The sequence below is a fragment of the Dermacentor albipictus genome, unplaced genomic scaffold (genome assembly GCF_038994185.2).
Source record: "Dermacentor albipictus isolate Rhodes 1998 colony unplaced genomic scaffold, USDA_Dalb.pri_finalv2 scaffold_18, whole genome shotgun sequence".
Classification (NCBI taxonomy): domain Eukaryota; kingdom Metazoa; phylum Arthropoda; class Arachnida; order Ixodida; family Ixodidae; genus Dermacentor; species Dermacentor albipictus.
Window position 1 is genome coordinate 3,299,580 of NW_027225572.1, and position 26,223 is coordinate 3,325,802.

Sequence of the window (26,223 nt, forward strand, 5' to 3'; positions counted from 1 at the left end):
TACGCAATGCCTCATGACTTCGAGCGTACCGGAATCTTGGAAGAACGCTAACGTAATCCTCATCCATAAGAAAGGAGACGCCAAGGACTTGAAAAATTATAGACCGATCAGCTTACTGTCCTTTGCCTACAAAGTACTTACTAAGGTAATCACAAATAGAATAAGGAACACCTTAGACTTTTGTCAACCAAAGGACCAGGCTGGTTTCCGTAAAGGCTACTCAACAATAGACCATATTCACACTATCAATCAGTTGATAGGGAAATGTGCAGAATATAACCAACCCTTATATATAGCTTTCATTGATTACAAGAAATAGTTTGATTCAATCGAAACCTCAGAAGTCGTGGAGGCATTACGGAATCAGGGTGTAGACAAGCCATATGTAAAAATACTGAAAGATATCTATAGCGGCTCCACAGCCACCGTAGTCCTCCATAAAAAAAGCAACGAAATCCCAACAAAGAGAGCGTCAGGCAGGGAGATACAATCACTCCAATGCTATTCACAGCATGTTTACAGGAGGTATTCAGAGACCTGAATTGGGAAGAATTGGGGATAAGAGTTAATGGAGAATACCTTAGTAACTTGCGATTCGCTGATGATATTGCCTTGCTTAGTAACTCAAGGGACCAATTGCAATGCATGCTCACTGACCTGGAGAGGCAAAGCAGAAGGGTGGGTCTAAAAATTAATCTGCAGAAAAGTAAAGTAATGTTTAACAGTCTCGGAAGAGAACAGCAGTTTACGATAGGTAGCGAGGCACTGGAAGTGGTAAAGGAATACATCTACTTAGGACAGGTAGTGACTGCGGACCCGGATCACGAGACTGAAATAACCAGAAGGATTAGAATGGGCTTGGGTGCATTTGGCAGGCATTCTCAGATCATGAACAGCAGGTTGCCATTATCCCTCAAGAGAAAAGTATATAATAGCTGTGTCTTACCAGTACTCACCTACGGGGCACAAAGCTGGAGGCTTACAAAAAGGGTTCTACTTAAATTAAGGACGACGCAATGAGCTATGGAAAGTAGTATGGTGGGTGTAACGTTAAGGGATAAGAAAAGAGCAGATTGGGTGAGGGAACAAACGCAAGTTAATGACATCCTAGTTGAAATCAAGAAAAAGAAATGGGCATTGGCAGGACATCTAATGAGGAGGGAAGATAACCAATGGTCATTAAGGGTTACGAACTGGATTCCAAGGGAAGGGAAGCGTAGCAGGGGACAGCAGAAAGTGAGGTGGGCGGATGAGATTAAGAAGTTTGCAGGTACAACATGGCCACAATTAAGTACACGACCGGGGTAGTTGGAGAAGTATGGGAGAGGCCGTTGCCATGCAGTGGGTGTAACCAGGCTGATGATGATTCATTCACCCCTTCCAATTAAGTTTCTGTGTATATGCATAATTATTGCAAATTGCTGCATTCTGTAAAGTCAGTGTTTTGTTGAAGATGAACACTATGCAGCCGCTAGGCCATTTGAAGCCGGAAGGATTAGGTTTAGGCCAATCAGTGTATACTAACCATGATTTTCATGTTGGCTAAACCAGCCTGCTCATTGCTCCTGTAGACCCTAGTGCCAGAGTTCCCTCTAGTAAATGATTTGTAGGCAACTCTATGCTCACTATGGGCCTTGGCAGCATGTTTGCCATGTTTTCACTGTGCGACTCTAGGCTGGACATGCGTACGGAATGGCTGCCATCCTGGTGGTCACGGCCGCTGGGTGCCCACTGCTGGATGACCAATGACCCCGTCCTGCGAGGTGGGTGCTGCAATAGTGAATAGAGTACAACCCAGCATGTATCACAGGTGGCTGTGGAGGGTTTTTTTTTTTACCTCACTCCTACCATTGATGGCCCCATAATTTCTCTAGTCAGCATTTTTGGCCAGCGCTTGTGTCATGGAACGAAGGCTCGCAACCAGTTGTACTTGATAAGTAGCAAAGTCTGGTTGTAGTACTGCTATGTGCCTAGTGTTATGCCATCAGTCTGTGCTTTTGAAGGCACACTTTCCATTCTGTTGCCAACTCTATGGCTGCATTGTGGAGGCAAGCCGGCAGCCATTGCTCGTGCAGGGTGCCACAATTCCACAATTTGTATTGAAAAATGTTTGCATGCAATCGGACCTGTGCAAAAAAAATTGCCTGATATGCGCAAAGTGTGCTTCTTGTCAGTAATGCTTTACATCGCAAAAATTTCTCAAGTGGCTGGATGTTTTCCCAAGTGTACTGCAGTGAATTTAGAGTAGTTCATTGTGTTCCCATACCTCAGTATGCTCAAGTAGTTGAAGCACCAGAATGGCAACAGTTAAAGCAACAAAATGCACTGAAGAATTCATGATTCTCATCCCCTTAAGGGATCTTCTCTATCATTTGCATTTGCAAGTCAAGGCCATCATATTCATCACAATAGTTCTCGAGAGAAGCTTGTGTACTCGCTGCCTTCTGTTGGATGACTTCTGCTCATCGTTGGTGATACAAAAGTCAACAGTGTCTGGGGCAAGAATGTGCATAGGACAATTGCAGTGGCGATATTTTTTCACCTCTAGGCTGGTCTGAGGAGCTTCACTATCTGTTTGACCTGAGCCACCCTGTGGATATCAACGGGATAGCTTGAATCTAGCCAATCTGTTGTGCCTCGCACCCCTGTCACCCGAGCATGGTTGCCCTCATGTGAACCATTGCTGTGATCCCCCTCGGTAGTGCAGCAAGTGCCCGACTTCCAGCCAACTCCTGCACCATAATTCGTATACTGCACAGAATTTCGAACCCTTCAGGTCATGGGCACTCAGTACCTGCAGGTGCAAATGAATGCGACTTGATGTTACGCAACATGCAGCGATGTTTGAAGTCATGAGGATAGCAGCCAGCATTTTCTCCTTCAACAGAGTGGTATGCCAATAGTGAAACTCAATCTAAGGTGGTACTTGAGCATGGGATTCTTGCATAGAGTCAATTTTTTGCTCTGCACTCTCCATCAACCCATTTGACTACAGATGAAAAGTGACCATTTTCTGTCAGCAAGGGCAGAAACTGAGTGAATTATGGTGCATTATCTGTGGCAACAGTCCAGGGAAGTCCAAGTCTACTGAACAGTGTTTTGCACGCTAGCCCTCTTCAGTGGGCTCATCTCTGTGCACTGTGTGCAAGTCGATAGTTATGCCCATCAACAGGGCCCCGTGCAACCTGAGTCATGGAACTTTGGCTACTGTCATGCTGCAGCAGTGTGCGCACACCGGACACATCATGACAAGAAATTTTGTCTCTTTGTCCAGCACCTGATACCGGAGAATTGAATGCACTAAGTTAATTGGCATGATTCTTTGGTGTGTGTCATGCATAGCACGACTAGTTTCCCCCTGGCGACTGAAGTACTGGATGACGGCCCTAGTAGGTGACGCAATTACTGGATGCCAGTTCACGTCTCTTGAAAAAGAATGGACATAAATCTTCATTTGACCCCTTCTGAGGCCAGCCATCATGGATGTAAGCAGTTACTGTCAACTTGTGTTACCATGGCTGTTACCATGGTCATGCTGAAAGCACTTGGAAAGGCAGCACATTTTATGTGGTAGCAGCATGAACCAATGTTCCATCTGTGTGGCTGAAAAGTCCCAATAGCAGCTTTCTATTGTTGTCGTGAGGTGTTTACCTAGCCAGGGCAATTGGGGTGTGCGAGTCAAAGCTGACCAGCTCGGCTTTGTTGTCGATTCAGTAATGCAAAACAGCACTGATGTCACAAAATCATGTGTCCAGTTCCAAGATAGGGGGCTTTCCCTAATTGCAGTGGGTTAAGAAACTTGGTCCTTCTATTTATGAGCTTCATTTTTTCAAATGCTGCTCATCTTGATCTCCATTGCCAGTGTGTGTTTTTCTTTAGTAGCTCCTAGAGTGGGGCAAGAGGCATGGCCAGATTATCCATAAACACTTAACATGAAGGAACACAACTCACATATGACTTGGCATTTTGAATGGCACTTGAGTGTTGCGGGTAAAAAACCATATACCCGAGGGGAAAGCTGCACATCGAACCCACCTCGCATGGCTTGTTCTCCTCGCCCACAGTGATGTCATTTAAGTACACCAGAACACCCAGTACAGCCTGTACAGCCTGCTTTCTCTAGAAAATGGCAAGACACCTCAAAAGAACGTTGGATAATTAGTAGGGCTGTGCAAATACTCGAATATTCTATTTCGAATCAAACAGTGAACGTACGAATAATTCAATTCACACATCGAATATCTAATATTCGATATCTCAAATATTTCGATTTTTTTAATATCTATACGTTTGGTGAACGGCCCAGCTACGGTGGGTGCCCTGATGCGCGCAGCGTTCCGACAGCACGTGATACCTATCAGTACAAGGTTCGACCAGGTCGACGATACCGATAGAAACGATTCTTGCTACATGAACAGAGGAGCAACAAAAGCAGTGCGTGTGGAAAGCACGGAAGCATGTGCGATGATTTGGCCGATTAGCCACTGGAAGGCATGATAATAATATTCAATATGCGGGTTCAATGTTCACGCACACACATTTGCGCAGTTCGGAGAATTCTACCCACATGCAAGCCCACAGACCAACTTGGCACGCATGCTTCGGCTGTTCAACCACGGACCAAAATGCCACTTCAGCAACCGTCACTCAAACCCATACGCATGATTTGGAGACCGATCACTGATGAGCCACCCGTTTGAACGTACTAGCAACAATCTTTGCATGAAAGTTTGCGACCCATTATCACATCAGCTGGCGGCGAATTTTCATCACGGCCACTCCACTGGCCACACTGTCCAGCCCAATAAGCCTAATCGGAGCTGCATTGTCGGGTGTCAATGACTAAAGTTACGGGTATTGAATCAATGCAGATCTATTCACAGTGGTCACACAACCCTTATAAAGCCGACAAACCGCCTCGCAGATGAAAGCGAGTTTATAGAATGACCATTACATGTTCACGGCCACACCATCTTTGCGATTACTGTACAGTAGCCTCTTGTTTTGAATGCCATTCGTAGGCGCACAATGGTTTCATTTTGTAGCTTCGAATGACCTGTCAAAGGATTAGCTTTGGAGTTACATGGCAGGCTTGAAAATATTATTACGTGGGAAGACACAGACGAGAAGCTATATACAATTATATTTAGAAATGAATACGCCGCATTGGCCAAGAGGTAATTGCCCACACTAGCCTCTAATCGTTGTCATCGTCTTCACACTACTGGCCTCTTCGTGTCATCGTAAATATTGGTCCGTAGCACTACCCCCGGTGGCAAAAGTGTCGTCCCGGAGCATTCAAAGGCCAGGCTAGGAAACAGTGTAGTAGCCTAGGCCTTGAGCCTACTGACATGCACGACATCACTGGATGCCAGAGTAGAGGGTGAGGTAGAACTGACAGGTGCACTTTCCGACATGACGAGAGGGTGACTGCAGGAGCACGAGCAAGCCATGCGAAAACTGTGCCTCACAGTGGCAGGCATTGTACAGTTGCTGCTGAGTGGTTTGCGAGGCCATCAGTTGAGTACGGCAAACTTCCGTGCACAGTCCGTCATGGCAGTGGCGTTGTGCACATACTCACTTGTTGGGATAGCAGCAGGAGGAAGTGCAATATCAAGGGGCAAGGTCGGTTCGCAACCATACAATGAATAAAACGAAGAAAATCTGGCGGTGTCATGACGAGAAGAATTACAGGCAGATGTGATGTAAAGAAAGGCAATGTCCCAGTCATGGTGCTCCTTCGAAACGTACATGGGCAGCATATCCGTGTGTGTACGGTTCAACCGCTCTGCCTGTCCATTGGTTTGAGGATGATATGAGGTGGCTAGCTTGTGTTGAGTGGAGTAGGAACACACAATGTCAGCAATGACTTTCAACAAAAAGTAAGCAGCTGTCACGAGGTGCCATGAAGCAAGATAATGTCATGCAAGAGAAAGTCTGAGATGTCAGTGGCGCAACTGGTGGGGGAGCCCGTGTGATGGCGCATCAGGTGGCATAATCAATTGCAGCATCTGCCCATTTGTTCCCAGAGGATGACATGGGAAAGCGGCCAAGCAGGTCTAATCCAACCAGGGAGAATGGTTCTACAGGGACGGTGGTCAGCTGGAGATGACCAGCAGGTAGCACCTGAGGTGTTTTCCAGTGCTGGCAGGAATCACAGGCAGCAACATAGCGTTGGATGGAGCGAGCAAGACTGGTCCAATAGAAGCGGCGGCGGATGCGGTCTTGCGTGCAAGATACTCCAAAGTGTCCTGCAGTGGGTGCGTCAGAGAGCTCAAAGAGCACAGTCCGTCGTAGATGTTTGGGTGCGACAAGAAGAAAATCAGGTCTGCCAGGGAGAAAGTTCCTCTGGTACAGAATATCGGCGAATAGCGGCTTTGGTAGGTGAAGAGTGTAGACGCTTGAAAAGTGCTCAGAGTGATAAGTCCTGGTGCTGCTAATCAGCAATGTTAGCAAAGGCAGGCAAAGAAAAGTGCCGTTGGTGGTGCTGATTTGGTGGTGTCAGGCTCGTTGATCGGGTAGCGAGACAGGCAATCAGCATCCTTGTGGAGACAGTCAGATTTGTAGATGACAGAATATGAATATTTTTGTAGGCATAATCCCAGCGACCAAGTTATCCTGTAGGATCTTTCAGTGAGCACAACCAGCAAAGTGCTTGATGGTCTGTGACAACTGAAAGGGGTCAGCCATACACGTATAGGCGGAATTTCACAACCGCCCAAACTAGGGCCGGATACTCATGCTCAATGATGGAATAGTTGTGCTCGGAGGTTGAGAGGTGCCTGCTGATGTAAGTGACAACACAGTCATTGCCGCACTGGCGTTGTGCTAGTACTGTGCCAATTCCATGACCGCTGACATCAGTATGGATTTCGGTAGGTGCAGATGGGTCAAAATCGGCCTTAACAGGTGGCATTGTGAGAAGGTGGATTCAATGCAGGAACGCAAAGGCCTCATTATTGCCCCACTTGAAAGAGGCGTCTTTCTTCAAAAGCTCAGTTAGTACTCACATCATGGCCGCAAAATTTTTCACAATGTGGCGGAAGTACAACCAAAGGCCAATGAAGCTTTACACATCCTTGACACTCTTCGGAACAGAGAAGTACCTAAAAGCATGGATTTCGCCTGGGTCCGGTTGCACTCTGTTCACATCGAGATGTCTAAGCACAATAATCTGGCAGCGGCCAAAGTGGCACTTTGATGTGTTGAGTTGGAGACCGGCTTGAAGGAAAACGTCCGGGACTGCTGAGAGGCACTCTAGGTGCGTCACCAACATTGGGGAGAATACTATAATGTCGTAGTAGCACAGCCATGTGGACCAATTGAAACTGTGAAGAAGGAAATCTATCATGTACTCAAATGTGGCCGGGGTGTTACATTGACCGAATGGCATCACTTGTAATTGGTAAAGACCATCAGGTGTTACAAAGGCGGTCTTGCATTCTAGATCGTCCACAGCAATCTGCCAGTAGCCGGAGTGCAGGCCAATAAATGAGAAATATAATGCACCATGGAGGTAGTCAAGAGTGTCATCAGTGCAAGGTAGGGGATCCACACCCTTTTTTTGTAACTTTCTTAGGGTGCCAATAATCCACAGAAAATCGCCATGAGCCATCTTTCTTTATCACCAAGACAGCAGGTGACGCCCATGGACTACACAACGGTTCAATGATGTTCTTGGCTAGCACTTTGCAAACTTTGGCATGAATAACTTGACACTCAGCTGGCGACACTCATTATGGGTGGCAATAAATAGAAGAGGCATTACTGGTATTTATGCAATGTCTAACAGCTGTAGTCTGGGCCAAAGGACGATCGTTGAAATAAACAATGTTGCGGTATGAAAACAGAACACGAAAGAGCTCATGAGCATGCTCGGACGGCAAGTCGGGCGCAATCATTTTCTGTAAGTCAGCGGTGGTACAAGGTCGGTTGGATGAACTGTCATCTACTATAATAGGTGCTACTGAGTACTGTATTTACTCAAATCTAACGCATACCTTTTTTCCGATAAAACGGGTCCAAAAACTGCATGCGCGTTAGAATCGAGTACGACCCTAAATCCGTGTTACCATATCACCATCGGCATTCGAAAAATGGCCGCCTCGTACACGCTTCTAGCCTAGCTGCCATAGCTTCCTCCATGTGCATACCTCCATGTTGTACGTTTGTACGTGTAACCAGGCTCTGGTGTAACCTAGTCTACCGCCTGTCTTCCCATTTTCTGTGTTTATTCGATCGGCATGTCTGAAGACATGCCAAGTCCACCATGATGCCGCATTTAAAAGGAAAGTTATCATGTGCGCGGAGACGGACGGAAATCTAGCCGCATCATGGACGTTCGGAGTTCCCGAAACTTGGGTGCGGGACTGGCGCAAACAGAAGGAGATTATTTTCGCCAGCGAAGCAACAAGGAAGGGTTTCAGTGGACCGAAGCAGGGCCACTTCGCCGAAATGGAAGAGCTGCTGGCGGAATACGTGCAAGAGCAGCGAGCGGCCTGTGACAACCGATCTGCGCAAAGTACAGGTGATGCAGTTAGCCCCACAGAAAGGGCTAATGCAGAGAGACTTCAAAGCGAGCAGGTGCTGGCTATCAAATTTTATTAAAATAAAAGCCTTTTCTCTTCGATGGCGGACAGGGATATACCAAAAATTGCCCCAAAAATATTAAGAGAAATTGCACAGTTTTCAGCGGTACGTTTTGAAGTTGCGCCATAGAAACGGCTACCACTTCGGACATATTGGAAATGCCGATCAGACACCGCTCTACTTTGACATGACTGCCACCACCACTGTTGAAAAGAAGGGGACGAAGCAAGTGCGCGTTTTGTCTTCCGGCCACGAAAAAAACTAGTCACCGCAATGCTCCGTTGCACTGCGGATGGGCACAAGCTGCCCCCATATCTTATCTTCAGGCGGAAGATGCTCCCAAAAAGAATCGTGTTTGCGAGTGGCGTGATTGTGCGCGCAAATGAAAAAGGTTGGATGACCATGGACTTGGTCGCTGACTGGATTGATAAATGTTTGGCGGAAGAGACCCGGCGGCAGTTTGGGTCTGCGTGGGATGCTTGTGCTCGACGCGTTCAGGTGCCACCTTGACCAGCAGATCAAGGACAAGCCAGCTGCATGCAACACCGACCTTGTCGTGATACCCAGCGGCATGACATCGCAGCTCCAGCCGGTCAATGTTAGTTTGAACAAGCCAGTGAAAGATAGAATTCGGGCGCTCTACGCCAAATGACTTGTTAGTGGCTGCCACAAATTCACGCCCGCCAATAAAATGAAGCATGCCTTGCTGCAGGACTTTGCTGAATGGGTGAAAGATGCATGGTGCACGATCCTGTCTGCCATGGTCTACAAGGTATTTAAAAAGTGTGGGATTTCGAATGCCATGGACGGCACTGGAGATGAAATGCTTTGGTCTGTTGATAGCGATAAGGAGTTGTCTGATAGCAACGACGAGTGATATCTGTTGCCCCACGCGACTCGTACCGGCGCAGTGAAAATCCCGGTGGCAAGGTTCGCCGCTTACATTTATGTATTTATTTATCGCAACTTTAGTGTATTGGGAATAAATCTGTTTTTTTCCAAATGAGAGAAAATAGTATTTCTGTATGAAAGCACGAGGTTCGCGGTATTGTACTCTTTTTTTTGGTCATGGAAAACGGGTGCGCGTTGTAATCCTTGAATGAGCAAAGCTGGGCCAGAGACATCTTGCATGGCAGCACTTGGGTCGTTCAGCCAAAATTTACCACTGGCAGGCTGATGCAGTTTGCCGTAATAGATAAAACTGTATGAGGTACTGTGATACCGTGTGTAAGGAGAACATATTGTGTGGGAGTCGTGATGTAGTGACCATCAAGCACTGGGGGGAATGACACAAAGTCAACATAAGTCGGTGCTGTAGGTGGCAAGCGAACGAAGTCTGCAGAACTGAGGCGACTGGGAGGTGGTTCAGTGGAATCAAGAACAGGCAGGTCAAGGCAGAGAGTACGGGCTGAGCAGTCTGTGAGAGCAGAATGCCCAGAGAGGAAGTCCAGGCAGAGAATGATGTTGTGGGGACAGTGGGCGATGACGGTGAAGAGTACGATAGTGAAGCGATTGGCAAAGGAGACTCAGTTGGCACTCGTACAGGAGCTGTTCCGCCGTCAGCGACATGGACAGCAAGCATCGTGGCGAGTTATTATTTTCATGAGGAGGTTCCGAAGGTCAGTGCTCATGAGAGATAAATGCACCCCAGTGTCTTTAAGAGTAAACACAGGAACGCCGTCAACTTGCACTTCAAGAAGGTTCATATGAGTGGGCAGCATCAGTTGAGGATTTGTCTGCGTAGAGAGCAATGCAGCATCACCTCGAGGCACTGCATCGTTCAGTTTTGTGGCTGTGAGCGTCCTAAGGAAGTTTGGGGAATATGAGCGACAGGGCTGGGGGCGAGCGAGTTTGTCGGCGTAGGGGCAAAGGTGACCGTGAATAGGGGCAGTTCAGTGCGGAAGATTCAGTGGCGGCATTATCGGACCGTGCGGTACAGGGACGAAAAGGGCTGCTTGGGCAAGAGTAGCCAGTATAGGTGGCCTTGGCCGGCGCATTACAGCGACTGACAGTGGGAAGAAATGTGCCCAATTTGACAGCAGTGAAAACAAATTGGCCTGTTAGCTGGTTGGCTGGTTGCAGAAACGTGGTGACGGGTTATGGAAACGTGGTGAGTAATAAGATGTGGGACAGGGCGGAATCGAAGAATCTGGCCGGGCATCAGGGCAATGGGCCATAGCAGATGGAGTGAAGACCCATGTTGGCAAACTCTTGGCGGACTACTGCCTGAATCGGGGAGACCATGACTGCAGGTGCGTTGGAGGAGCTGGATTCAAAGGCAGCCGGATAGGCGGCCTCAGTCTTTTGCCGAACGATCCAAGTAACATCGCCAGTGTTGTTGGGATGGTGAGCGTCGGCACAGGAAGATGTCACTGCGGTGTTTTATGGACAGACAAACTGTTGGTCAATACATTGGCTTTTTGCGAGTTTCAGGCAGCAGCACTCTTTCATAACTGCATCCACTGTCGCCACATTGTTGAAGACAAGCAAGTTGAAGGCGTCATCAGCAATTCCTTTCAGAATGTGGGAAACCTTGTTGCACGAACATCACACGAATGTGCCATGGGCGTCGCAATTGGAGAACTCTTTACCATCGGCGCCAACCATGGTTGACGTGTACGGTGCCAATGACCACATGGAGCGGTGCCGAGTGACGTAATGCGCGTTCCCTGCTTTTATCTGTCGTGCAGATTGGCCTTATACCGAGCTGAAGATAACCCACAAGAACCACCTGCCATAAAGGTGAAAATCCTCCTGTTTTCTGAAAGAAAATGGGAAAGCAATTCTTCTTAAGCAATAGAAAATTGCCATTAAGCATAGCATAGCCCACTATTAAAATGAAAACCTCATGGGCATTTTGGAAAATGTTGCTATTTCTTCAGCTTCAGAGGGAAAAATCACTTAATTCTGTTTGACAGTAGTAGTAGTAGTAAACTTTATTTTTTTAAATAAAGCTGATTGTATGCGTCTTTCAGATTGATGCCACTAAAGACCTTTCCTCAACTCATGATCAATTTTAGGCAGTGTAGATCATTCCATACAGCATGCTGCATTGACAGCTAATTTGAAATATTGCACAGTCAAGTGCCGCCCCCCCCCCCCCCCTTTTTTTTCTTAACAATAAATTTTGTTATTTGTGCTGTGACGAAGAAGATCGGCAGGCTAAAAAGCCCTGTTGCCATCGAGTGGCTCATACCCAGTTCGTTCTCTGGCTGCGCCCTAGCTGCTGCTGCCGCGTTGGTCGCTGCTTCTCTACGACATGAATAAACCCCCTTTACAATTGGTGGAGGCTGCTCCCGAGGCACCGCCTCCTCAGTGACTGCCGCATTCTTTTACGCCAGCTATTGCCAGTGACCTTACGACGACGCAGCGCGACTAACTTCTTCACTTGCTCGAAGGCTTCTCTTCTTCCTTTGACTGCCAAGCAACATCCCTTGGCCGCACGACGACTGTCTCGCACGCCATCGACACTGGGAGCCATGCACCCATTCGGCAGCGTCCCTACCGAGTATCGGCGACCGAAAGACGTGTTATCAATGACCAGGTGAACGATATGCCGAAACCGCCGCCTTCCCTGCCGCATCAGCAAAAGACGTTGCCTCATTCATTCTGAACAACTTTGTTCTCCGCCATGGCGCACCCCGTGAACTGCTGAGCGATCGGGGTCGCGTATTCCTCTCGGACGTCCTTCAGTCACTCCTATCTGAATGCCAAATTATTCACCGCACTACTACTGCTTATCATCCACAAACCAATGGCTTAACAGAACGATTCAACAGAACTCTTGGTGACATGCTATCAATATATGTTGCGTCTGACCACTCCAACTGGGATCTTGTACTTCCATTCATCGCGTATGCCTATAACACTGCCTCTCAAGCCACAACCGGATTCTCACCATTCTTTCTGCTTTATGGCCGCCATCCCTCTAGCGCCATTGATACGGTTCTCCCGTACCGGCCGGACCCTGCTGAGTGCTCACCTGTTTCTACGGTCACTCAGTACGCCGAGAAATGCCGACAACTGGCCCGTTCTTTGACGTCTGCTCAACAGTGCCGCCAAAAAGAGCGCCATGACATCAGCCCACCCCCTCACCCCTTCCCTATCGACTCACTGGTGTGGCTTTGGGTATCACCTATTGCTGCCCCTGGCCTTTCGTTCAAGCTCCTCCTGAAGTACCATGGGCCCTACCGCGTGGTTGCACAACCATCACCTGTTAATTACGTGGTCGAGCCCGTGTCACCATCTCCCGATCTGCGTCGTCGCGGACGAGAGACTGTGCACATTGACTGGCTGAAGCCGTATGATGATCTGCTCACCTCTTCCTAGATCGCCAGGATGGCTACTCTTCAATTACGGGGGTGATTGTGATGAAGAAGATCGGCAGGCTAAAAAGCCCCGTTGCCATCGCCTGGCTCATGCCCAGTTCGTTCACTGGCTGCGCCCTAGCTGCTGTTGCCGCGTTGCTCGCTGCTTCTCTACGACACGAATAAACCCCCTTTACAGTGCCAAGTTTTAAGAAAACAGCTATAACTACATCATGCAAGTGAACACATCTTGTCTAGTAATAGCGTCAGTTGCATCAGAACTTCATTTTGGCCTAGTTGCTCTTTACGACATATCATATTCACTGCAAATAAAGATGGTGACAGCGGAAGAGAACACAAAAACGACACGGGCGGTAACTTTCAACTGGTTTATTCACGGCAACCCGTGGGCATATATAGACAAATAGAACATGCACAGAACACAGCAAACAAGAACACTCATCAGCCTAGTGGGGCAACCAATTATTTAAAAAATCTCTCTCTGATTGAAACAACCTAGTGGAAGTGTCACTAACACAGTCTTGGTCTTTCTTTTTTATGTGATATGCCTCCATCAGTTTGCATGCAGTCTAGTCCTGGCTTCTCCCCAGAATCTTTATCTCATTAAACAGTGGTGCACAGGGGCAGGCATTGCAGTGCGCCAATTCATCTTTCGTTAACTTTTGTTCATGTTCTGTGGCTCGATCATTAAGGCACCGTCCTGTCTGCTCTATGTAGGACTTGCCACAACGCCAGGGGGATTTCGTACACAACTCCTACATTGCATTTTGCATACGGCTTGGTACGGTTCTTGCTACAGCCTTGCCTTCCTTTAGGATCATGAGAGGTGTGAGGGTAGAGCCGCGCCAGCTTAAAAGGGACTGAAAAGACAAGGAGAACTCCAAACCTGCCTGCCACCTTCCTTAGGTTGTGAGTGACCCTGTGAATATACGGTACCACTTCAGGTCTTACGGCCCTCCTGCAGAAGGTAAAAGGATCTAGGAGCAAAGTAAGGGTGAGGAAGACTACTATGGCCGACTACTACGAAATCCCCTTGGCATGTGGCAAGTCCTACATAGGGCAGACAGGACGGTGCCTGAATGATCGAGCCAGACAACATGAACAAAAGTTAACGAAAGATGAATTGGCGCACTAACCTGGCGCACTGCAATGCCTGCCCCTGTGCACCACTTTTTAATGAGATAGAGATTCTGGGGAGAAGCCAGGACCAGACTGCATGCAAACTGATAGAGGCATATCACATAAAAAAGAAAGACCAAGACTGTGTTAGTGACACTTCCACTAGGTTGTTTCAATCGGAGAGAGATTTTTTAAATAATTGGTTGCCCCACTAGGCTGATGAGTGTTCTTGTTTGCTGTGTTCTGCGCATGTTCTATTTGTCTATATATGCCCACGGGTTGCCGCGAATAAACCAGTTGAAAGTTACCGCCCGTGTCGTTTTTGTGTTCTCTTCCGCTGTCACCATCTTTATTTGCGGTCAATATGATATGCGTCAATTGCACAGTGTCAGCTCACCAGCCTTGGCCTTCCCTTGCTGCTGTTCAAACACTTTCATGGCCTCAACGCATTCGGTTGAGAGCACCCCAGTAGAGCTAACCTTAATATAGCAGACATAAAAATTGGCATTCAACTTCATTCCATCAAAGTTTTGTTGCATTGAAATACGTCACATTCTTTATAAGGGCTGCATGCTTAAATATTGGAGAAATTATCTGTGCATGCACCACACGCCTCTTTATCTCCACATGGTGCATCTGCAGTTGCTTGATGCTATAGACAACACCACAAAATGTATTTGCTGGCACCCTGCAGATTGTCTCACACTGTGCATGCCAAGGCTTTATGTTTTAAATGCATATTCCTGCCTTTGAAGGCTTTCCACGCTCCCGGTGTAGGAACCAATGCATGTTCCATATTCGAAAAAAAAAAAGCCATTGGTATATGCTTGAGGGGTGTAACAAACGCCTCTCCTAGCCAGCTTTCCCTCGTAGTGTGGTAAATTTGCCAGCATTGGTACACATAATAAGTGTGAGCAGAATGGAAGGTAAAAATAACAGCAGAATTTCTATCATTTATCGCTGAACATTGAAGTAAATAGGTACCCATGTGCAGACACACTGACTTCATTCAATATTTTTTAAGCTAAAGATGCCATGTGCACATTGTTTAGGCTTTAGAGCTTCAGAATCTTAAAGAAGTGACAGTAATTAAAACATTTATGTCCACTCTCAGTATTAAGAAATGCATAGTTTTGCCTGCAGCAAGGCATGATGGCATACTTGTTCATTCCAGAAGCATTGTATTTTCACTCATCATGTTCTTTACAGTTGCTGATGCACATGTGATTACATTTGATAACTGTTGGTAAGGTCAGCATAGCAGAGCCTTTGTTCATTCCACTGAAGGCTTTACGTGTCAAAGGAAACAAATTTCACCGACACTCACTGACTGCATTGCAGAAACTGATTCTGTTAAGCCACTGCCCAAGCCACCCTACACAGCCACACAAGTAGCACATAAGTGCCGCTCAAAAGACAAAAAGAGGAACAAAAAGCCACCCGTGTCATTGTTTTGTTTAATCTTTTTTAGTGAAACCAACTACACCAAGAACAAGTTCTCCTGAAGTACATCCCTTTTAGGTGTCTCGCATTGCTGCGTGACATTTAGGTTTGCTTGGTTTGAGTGCAGCAGATTTTGAGGCAGATATTTTAAATATGTGGTTGCCTTCAAACCAGTTAAACTTGCACATCACCATAATTAATAACTGTACTTTTTGTAAATGCTCGATTTATCTTTGGGAAGGCAAGAACTGAAAAAAAAAAATCAAGCTTATTGAATGGCTTTGTGCACCAATGACGCAACCAAATGTACATGTGCGTCATTCAAAAGAATATAAATAATGAAAAATAAGCAAGACTGTGCATGTTATGCTACAAGGTAACCAAATACATGTAGAAGTCATGGGATACATAGAATTTCACAAAATACAACATAGTACAATAGCAAAAAAGAAAAGTGCTCTGAATAAAATGCGCCAGATATCGCCAAAATGTTTACTTTAATGTGGTGTTAAAAGTCTACAGCTGACATATTTCCCCGATCATTGTGTTGTTTTGCGGAAATTGTTGGCCAAAGCATAAATGGCTTTGTGCTTGCAGGACAACCCCTGACTCTATTGCGGGCTGGGCCTTGGGGCATTTCCCTCACCTAGGCGGCAGAGAGGTGAGTTGGGGAGGAGAGGCGGGCTGCCAGTTTCATGCCCCAAAGTTCTAGCTGTCTCAGATATGCTGGATGTGGGATTCTAATGCTTGACATGCATTACTTCAATGTACCCACATTCGTACTATTCAACAGCAAAAGTGTCCCCGTGAAAACACTGTGTGGTATGCCAATATTTAACTCTATTCACGGGCACATTCAGTATGGTCAATTATGTGCGCCATTGTGCTCTGCTGGCACTGCACCGAGCCTTTGTGATCACTTCTCAATGCGCGAAACTTTCTTTTCAGAGGCACTCGGTTGTTCGGCCGACAAATATAGTTTATTTCACTGCTCATTTTGTGTCAACAGTTAGCACCAAGAAAAAGTGGCACACAAGCACTCCTCTTTCTGTGTGATTTGTCCTTATGCTGAACCAAGCCTAAGCATCCAGAATATGAAAACAGATTTCATGTATTTTTAGCATTATTTCTCAACGAGTGTTTCTTAAGAAGAAGCACTGAACAAATGGATGTTTGCATCTTCTGCACATGTAACATATTAGTTTCAGTCAATGCAGCAGTGACTAGTAGTAGAAACTGTGCTGTGCAGGCGGTGAACTACAACTGGGTTGGAGTGAACTGTAAGATCACATCCAGCCTGTAAATTGCTGCTTCCTAGTGATGCGACATTTGCGAAAATATCCTAGCCTTTCTTAGCATACAAAATTAAAAATGACAGCAGATGATATTGCATGCAAGGACGTGTTTATAAATTTTTTTGCAAGATATTGACATTCTTTAACAAATAATCTGCTTATTTATTAGCTCTGAGATTCTTGGTGCCCTTCGGAATTTTTGTCTATCGAACATGAAAGCTGTGCGCTTTTATTATTGTGATAGCAATTATATGGACACTTCAGGCGAGGTTCGGCCATTACCCTGATGCTCCATAAAAAGTCCAAGTGTGATAACATGGTGGCCTCGCGCCAAATGCTGTCGGTGCAAGTGAAAGCATGCCAGGATGAGCCAAGGATGGTGGCTCCATCTCGTGCACGCAAGGGAGAAAAGTGGGAACGAAGCGCATCGTCTTCCATCACGCGTAAGGCAAGTGTTTCAAGGGGTTTCTACTCCGGCTGCATATGGCGCGGCTGAGCGCCACCGTGTGGGCCCCATCTTGAAAGCAATCTGCAATGAGTACAGAGTCAAGGCGTGCAGAGGGCTGATAGCTTCGTGTGTTCTGGCCGCTTAGTTGGCATTGAAGCGAGAAGCAGCACGAAGGTGAATTTGCTCACTGCTGCTCTTCCACACAGCTTGTGTCCACTGTCATCAAGTGAGATGTGTTTTTTTGCATTTTTCTGCCTTACCAAGCTTCCTACTGTTGGTAAAGGGAGCTTTTTACCATTTGTGAAGTGTAATATTATAAACGGTGTGAAATAGATGCATAACGACCACGGAAGGAAGACAAAAAAGAAAAGGCGTACCAGTCTCCAGTGATAGGAGGTTATATGGTGATCATGTCACCGAATTCCAATTGTGCGCTTCTGTTGGAAACACAGGGCAACCCGCTTTCCCCTTGTCTCATCTAGTGTTTGTGGACTAACCTTTCAGCAGCACAATCATAGTGTGTACGTAAGCTTCAGTGGTGTCTAATACTATGAAGCCGCCACAACAGGTTTCAGTGATGTGAATAGTCTGCTTTTCCACATCCGAAACTGCGTTTCACTTGGCGCACGTTTTTAACTAGTCGCATCAAAGTTAACATAATTATTTGCTGCATTAGTGAGAAATTGAGGCTCCGTAGTGTAATTACTAGTTTGGCAGCTATCCAATAGGCAATCCAAGACGCAAGACAGAGCTTTTCTGCCAGTACGCCTTTAAAAATGACGAATTCTGTTCTGCGTACCAACAGAGACATCCATGGACAGACTAGACGAGGCATCTGAGAAGCTTTCAAAGCCTTTTTTTTTCTGGATCACTGCGAATGAGTGCATTATCAGGGCTGACATTTTTGTTATCTGAAAACAGTTCCAGTGCCCCACAATAAGTGACACATGTGCTGCTCTGAGCAACAAACGGTGGGAGATCCAGCACACCACCACCATAAAAAATGTTATACAAACTAGATTAAATAACATGTCACCTAAATTTTTATGCTCGCAAAATGACACTAATCGAACGTTGGCATAATTTACACCACTGCAATCCATTTTACTGTGTAAACTAGAACCCTTCTATTTTTACCACTTTTTATGCCCTGGGAGAAAAACGAGAAAAAAAATTTTTTTCCCTGAAATTGACTTTTTTTTCTAAGCCCTCACGTCTCTACCAGCAGTTTCTAGCTCAACTTTAATTCAGTTGCTTTAACCCATTGATAGCCAAAGCCAGCTTTGCACAGGAAGAGATGCTGGATTGCTAAAGCCGGCAATTCACCGGGTAGGAGGCATTGTTGCTTTAAAAGGAAATTCGTAGGCGGTGGGACAAGCTTAGTAATGTTAATAGATGGCATTATGTGTCCACGTCTAGGGTGGTTTTTCTTTTTTTTATATATATATATATATATACGTGTATATATTTCTTGCAACATTTGCGCACATGTTCGAACACCTACAATCACTGAAGTGGATGCATTTTCCATGTTCAGCTGAATTCTGGCACACACAATCCATCGTGGCAAGTATATCAAAAAGCCACAGCTGGTGGTGCTGCTCTTCACATGCCGAAGTGTCTCAAGCTTTTTCACCAAAAATGAATCTGTGACAGGCACTGAAATGTGCTGTTTCATATTGCATATAAAACTTGATTTTTCAATTTTTTTCAGCATTTCCGTTGAGCGTTGTTTAACAAATGCAACAGTGTAGTTTGTTTGTGTGGCATGCATGTGAACCACGCAGTGCACGTAATAATTGATAGCCAACGGGTGAAGCAATGTGGGTACTAGATGAAAGCTGGCAAAGAAAGAGAAGAAACCTCACCAAAGAACATGCCACTTAGCTGATCCAAGCCAAACTTGTTTTTATCCATCTTTGTCTGGCACGACATCGCAAAATTTGTAGTGTTCTCTGTATTGCAGGAAGGTTTGGTGATTGGAGCATTCCAGTGCCCTGGCCTGGAACAAAAGTGTGGTAAAGGAGCGTCGTGGGATGCAGCCAGCTTGTGTTGTGCCAGTGGTGCCCACGAGACTTGTGACAGTCATGGTCGCCATTGTGTTTGTTGCAGTGTGACCAACTAGCAAGGACAGCGCTTGTTGGTGCAACAGTGTGAATACAAGTAGCCAGAGGCTGGTGTTCATGCACATCTTCACTCATCCCGAGTGTGTCATACTTTTAGCAAGTTTCTCTCTCTCTTATCCAGTTCCTTCTGTTGGAGTGACACCAGCATTCATTGTTTCCATTACAACTATTCACACTGAGTGACGACAGTGTGGAGTAAATGAAATGTGATCATTTTAGCATGCAGACGTCAGTGCATTTGCTGACCTATTACGGTGTGCTAGGCAGCCTTTTGCTTGGAGCTAGAATTACTGGCTTACTCTGAAGCTCTCATTAATAATGATTTTGAAATTATCCGAAACCATCTGTACAAGCTCCTGGGAATAAACTATTTCATCTAGGTATTGTACACAGCTGACATGCATTATTTTTCTGCAACTTGCTGCAACATATGCAACAATGGTTCAGCACAAAATTATCACATTTCATTTGTTGATGATTGTTCATCCCTTTTCATGTTATGCATTAAACATTCAATTATTTGGACTCGCCTTCTGGTTTGACTGGGCAAGTTTATTCTTCTATAATGTCAGATTAAGACATGGTTGGGCTTTTCCCCAGGCAAACTTGGACAAGCACTTCCCCCCCCACAAATTAGCCACCAAGGAGCACCACAAATGTGTGGGACAAAGGTGGTGCTAGTGTCCAACAAAAGTGCATTAGATGGTCTGTATCACTTGCAAAGGAGCTGCGGAAATGCTTTGAATTGTTCATTTCACATACTACCATCACTCAAGCACCCAGGCAGTGTAATGGGAGGGAGGTTGCATATACCTGTACAGCACTGGCACTTTGTACGTGGAAAACCACAGTTACTGCGAACACGAGATACAGCTGTCGGAACAGAGGAAATGACGAAAATGATTTGTAACAGTTTCGTAGCAAAAGAACAGAAAAAAATTACAATAAAAAATTACGCCCATAATTTCCTGTGGGAGTTGTCTAAATGAGCAACAAAATGTTAGCCTAAGCGTCTTGTGCTCATCAGGAAATGCAGTGTTTGCAAACACTGCCCAAATGAAAAGAAGTTACTATGCTGCAATCCTTTTGCAAACTTGTCTCAACTACCAGTCAGGTGCTGAACTTGGCTCTTTCTACAGACTAGACCGAATGTTTTAACCAAAACACATGAAACACTGCCATTCCCACACAACTAATCAACAGATGCAGCGCCATGTCATCTGCTACTAAGCGCTCACGTGGCACCTGCACTTCCAAGCCAGTCATTGCAAGAGTGCCAAGAATTTGCGCACAACTGGTCTTTAAATGGAATCAAACGGAGAAGTGCAGAGCAGGTGGCATTTGCAGCACTGCTGAATCAAGAACACTAGTGCTGCACTTCTAGTCCAGGAAGCGTAGCCAAATCGAGGAGACCTATAGCTTTTGAGTGCTAGTGACAGCCATGAGTCCAACTGACAATTAAGGAACGCGTGACTTAGTATATCTGCTCTCATACTCACTTGTTACTTGAAGAAAAAGACAAACTGCCCTGCTAGTCTTGCAAATAAAACCAGAAATAGTGCATGAAATGATCAACCACACAACATGTGTCCAGTGACATGAAAACACTATTCTGTTCCTTTCAAGATAATGATGGCATATTTATGCATCTTATGCTATCACACTTCATTTCAGAAGTGTGGTTGTTAATGCAAGGCCATTCGTCTCTGTTGTTTCGCACTGCCCCTGTCAAGATTTATTTCTACAGCTTCAATGATGAACTGAGTTACTTGATTATCCAAAAGTGCTAATGTCAGTCATACTTTGACACCATTGTTTAATAAATGATCTAAACGCTATAGATCACACTTTGTGTTCAAGGGGAGACGCTCCTCGAAAAAACATTTAATACTTGTACTAGAGATTTGAGTATGCACACACTTACAGAGCATTTCAAGCAGATTTCAAATATGTCATTAGTTTCTGTGTAGCTGCTATAGTTCTTAAGTTCTACACAATGGCAAAATAGAGTGATTTTATGGGCACTTTATTGTGTAATAAATTTTTGCATAATGCTTTGTGCTGTAGCTTATTCAGCTCTTTGTAGACTGCAAAGTGCCGATATCTATTCAAAAAGTGTGTACAATTACTGGAACTAAGAAAAAAAAAATTAGGACACTTCATTTAATTTTTTTCACAATCACATGAAAATAATCTTGTACACCTACAATTGTCTTATACTAACGAAATTTGGCATACATACTCTTGAAGATATGTACAGTGCCAATATCTACTTGAAATTGAAATATCTCCAAGCAGTAAGTTGCAAAAGTACATGGTTATATTTCAGAGAATTGAGGAAAAGAATTCGTTGAAATGTTTCTTTCTTTTGCATAGTTTCAGTAATTGTACATGCTGTTTGGCTAGATATTGGCACTTTGTGATCTACAAAGAGCAAAACAAGCTACAGCACGATGCTTTTGTCAAAACTTTTTACGTAAAAATGTGCCCACAAGGATGACTATATTTTGCTATTGGGCATCGCATAACTCTAAAACTATGATAGCTACACAAAAACTAGTACCACATTTGAAATTTGCATAGAAAACTCTACACCAAACTGAATTTTGAAACCTCTAATAAAAGTAATAAAAAAATAAGTTGTTTCGAGGTGCGTCTCCCCTTGTCCCTCATCTTTTATGAATGTTGCCAACACTTATGTTGATATGTGTAAATGTAGTGCAGTTGATGAAGTCAACATTTTGTAAAATCTCATCTTGTCAATTTTTGAAGAATTTCGAATGTTTTACCCATGGTCGAAGTCTGTCTCATTTAATCATAGTCCAGTTGACCTCCATTAATTTGGCACTCAATAATTAAACTTCACTTTGCCATGTCTGAGGCTCTCACCAGCATCTGTGCACTTCTCTTTTAGATGGTGCATACTGGTACAAATTTTAGATTCCAAGTGGCACTTAAATGGAACAAGAGAGGTACTTTACAGATAACACTCGGCATACTGGACATGCAGTCAGTCAATTTTATTTACAATCTAAGAAACAAGAGTGTGCTACAAATCGGAGGCAAGCTTCTTGAGATGGCTGATACGTCCCCTTGCTTACCACATTTCTATGCATGTTACATTTGACTTGTTTGTCCCACGGAGCGCCACAGTTTCATTTAATTTATTTTCACCTTAAAGGCCTGGAGGCATTACATAAGGGAGGGCTTTAATCCTTGTGACAATATTAGGACAAATGTTGAGAGCAGTAAAGAAACAAGAATAAACAAATACAAGCCAGGAACAACGGTGAAAAAAGGGGAACATTATGTTGGAGTAAGGGTGGGTGGGATCGGTAATTAAGCAATGTGGTTAACATTTCGTAGAACGTCTTACGGTCAGTGCATGACACAATATCTTCTAGGAGATGGTTCCAATGGGTTATTGCGTCAGGGAAGAATGAAGTGTTCATGGCAGATGATCGGGTGTTAATGTGTGCTATGGGATGACTGTGGCTGAAGCGAGCGGATGTACGTAAGGGTGGATTTAAGATGGAATGTCTGGAGAGTGGATGGTAATAAAAGGTGTGAAGCAAAAGTTGTGGTGACACTGTCCTTCACTCTTGAGGAGATGCTGTTTGCTAATGTGTAACAAGCTCTCACTTTAGCAAAAATTATAGAAAGGAGCGCAACAAGAGGATGAGGTGTTGAACTTGTAGCAGTTGTTTATTCAACCAGTAGAATGCATATACCAGGAGTTTTTTTTTTTTTTTTTAGGCTATACATAATCTTAAGAAATTGCCTGTGGCAGGGAGAAATCAGCAGCAACAGAACACTGTCACGAAAGGCAATGCATGCTCAAATGCCTTTGTGTAGCATCAAATTAACAGTAATCATAACATCAACTTTGGATTGTACTGGCATAAATGGAGACGAAGCGTCTGTCATCACATCTCCTTTTAGATATATGGGCCCAATCAACACGTAATAAACCAGATGCAGGGTAATCTTCAGTGATACACCCTGTGCCACCTAGCTCATAAATAGTTGTGGGCCTATAGCAGCCCTGAAATGTAAATTGCATGTCTACTTCTGTTCAGTTTAATACTAGAGTGCTTGTTTTATTATGGCTACACTTTTCCAACAGTAATAAAATGCCGTGTGGTTTCATGTTTGAAACATGCCGCATAAATTTTTATTAAGAAGTACTGAAATTAAATTTATCAACGCTTATGAGAGTGATTCTAATGTCCTCTGCAGCACTTGGTTTCATATGAAGGATGCCGCAAGAGCCAAGAGTAACAAGGCTTGTGGGAACATCTCCCTTTTGCACATTGCTTGTGTTAAAGCTTGGCAGGCACCAGTGATCACTTTCAAGGATGCTTCTGTGCTAGTGTCTGGCACACACAGCCTGTTCACTGGTTCTAAAAGCAATATCTCTGAAAGTAGTAGGGCCTTCGATTGAAACTGCTGGTTACACATCACCCTGTTAGTATGCAGGGCACTGCCAACTGTTTTGTGCCTGTCGTTATGACAGCTGCTTTGTCATGCATATGTTCCAGTGCCAATTCACAAAGTAGTAAAGCAGCTGCAAGTCATCCAGTCCAACGTCAACTGTGGAATCAGATTTAACTAAGAACGCGAAATGGTGGCAACAGCTGAATCAAGTGCCTACTAACGGCTAAGAAAACAATGTTGCCGCAACAAAAAACAATCTAGCTTAACCATTTGTTGAAGGCAAAGCCCAATTATAACCATGTTACTGTACCTGGAGATGCAAACACGTTCTCACAACTGCAGACTGCAAGTGAAATTAAGCATTATGACAATGTGCAGGCCAATCTGATGCAAGTGGACACAATCAAAGGCGCGTGACGTAACACGCCTGCACAAGTGCCCAGCAAAATGGTTATTGCCCTATGCAGTCTCTGAAAGCAGCACATTGTCTGTACATAGCCATGCTCTCTCCATAACCACTGTCTGGGCAGTACCTCACTAACAAACTGCTAGAGATAGCAACAGGCCAAAGCAACAGCTGTACTACGCCTTGAAGGCGTAGGAATATGCCAAGGTGGTTGTTCATTCTGCACATCATTTTAGGCAAGGGGTGGCAGTTTTGGAAGAAAGGAAGACTCTCACAGGCTGTGCATGAGTCATGTAAAATGCTGCCAACCTTTCTCCTTGGTCACTAGTAAGTGATAGTACATACAGACATCTGTGATGCCCCTTGCTCCCATTTTTCCACATGTGATCCGCAACATGTCCCGTTTATTAAATCGAAAATCCTTCTTCACCCAGTGAACTCTTGGGGCACAGCTGGCTGGTCTGCTTGAGGTATTAGCTGCAAATGTAATAAGTGCATTTTGAGAGTACGCACTGTGGTCCAGTGTTTCTTCAAGCTTGAACAGGACTGCATTTTTCAAGCAGCCGTGTGCCAACCACGGTGTGCAGCATGCTGAAACATCAACAGCCCTGTGCTCCCTACTGAAATAAAGTCCATCTCCTCTGGAATCAGTCACAAATGCAGGCCCACCAAGACTCGCATGTGAATATTAATTTGACAGAGTGAATCTGGTTGTATACTGTCTGGACGTCTAGTCTCCTGGTAAAGAGGTTTTCAATTACAGGTGCTTGGTGCCACGAACTTCTAGTGCTAATTTATTTTAGGTGTCTGCTGAGATCTTTTGTTAAACTAGGGATGTCTTTAGGGCCAATGTTTTGACAAGGGCACTTGTCTTTGTCAGGGTCCTGATGAAGACAGGTCCTCTTGGCATAACGTACAGTCTAGAGCGTCCCTCATTCAACCATTTGAATCTTCCTGCAAGCTTTTTCTCTTGTTTTCTCATATCTGTATGCTTTTTGAAACAAGTCTGGGAAATATAGTACATGCTTGAAGTCGAGGTTTTGACGGAAGCCCGTCTGGTCGGGAGGCATCATGAAGAAGGGTAAAAAGAAGGACACCGACCACTGAATGAATACAAGGAAAGACGTTTCGGCTCCCCTGACGGGAGCCTTGTTCACAATGAAATCAAGGGCGTGCGATACAATGTTTATATGGTTTTAAAATATGATGTAAGCAGCGCGTGTAGATGGGGGGGAGGGTTTCGTCATTCCGGTTGAGGGTGTTATCTGTCATTTGGATTAGGAGAGATTCCAAGTGGTGTCTTGACGTCAAATTTCTTTCTTTTTCTAATATCTTGGCGTTATCCCAATCAATCCTGTGGTCCAAGTCATCTGCATGCTCTGCCAAGGCGTTTGAGGCGACTTTTTTCTTTTTTACATCATTGATATGCTGCTTCAACCGCTGTTCGAAATTTCCTGTCTTGCCGATATACACGCAGTCGCAGTCTTCACATGGAATCCCGTAGACGATGCCAGGAAACTTAGTCTTTGGAAGCTTGTCTTTCACGTTTACCAGCCGGTCGCGTAATTTTTGGGACGGTACGTGAGCTACCTGGACGTCATAGCCGCGTAGAACGCGGGCTAAGCCCTCGCTCACACCGGGCACATACGGTATGGGGGCGCGTTTTCTTGGGAGCACACAGTCAGGCCTTGGGGGCTGAGACAGATGGCGTTCCACCGAGTTCACAAACGACTTCGGGTAGCCACATGCCGAGAGGTTACGGTGGACCTCTTGTAGGTCGGCAGCACAGCTTTGTGGCGTTGTGCAGATACGCTTGGTTCTGCCGACAAGAGAGGCTACTACCGATCTCTTCTGGTTTATCGGGTGCACTGAATTAAAATGCAGATACCTGCCTGTGTGTGTGCTCTTTCTGTACACAGTGAATGCCAGACTGCGCCTGTCACGTTTTACGAGGACGTCCAGAAAAGGAAGCTCGCCATCTTTTTCTTCCTCGACTGTGAATTGTAAGGACGCTTCAATACTGTTCAAATGT

General features: G+C 45.1%; 1 protein-coding gene across 14 annotated transcripts in view; it reads left to right on the forward strand.

Moving 5' to 3' along the window:
* LOC135920079 (uncharacterized) overlaps positions 1–19,879 on the forward strand; it is a 247,788-nt gene extending 227,909 nt beyond the window's left edge. For 3 of the 14 annotated variants that reach the window (XM_065454125.1, XM_065454133.1, XM_065454128.1), the window contains 2 exons: positions 16,077–16,140; positions 19,189–19,879. In XM_065454125.1, the coding sequence (XP_065310197.1) occupies positions 16,077–16,140; positions 19,189–19,347 (223 nt within the window). In that variant the 3' untranslated portion in view covers positions 19,348–19,879. Of the gene's footprint in view, positions 1–1,641; positions 1,764–11,279; positions 11,332–16,076; positions 16,141–19,188 lie in introns of those variants that run through there. The other 11 variants (XR_010570164.1, XR_010570165.1, XM_065454127.2 and 8 more) reach the window with 11 other exon arrangements.
* The last annotated feature ends 6,344 nt before the right edge of the window (positions 19,880–26,223 follow it).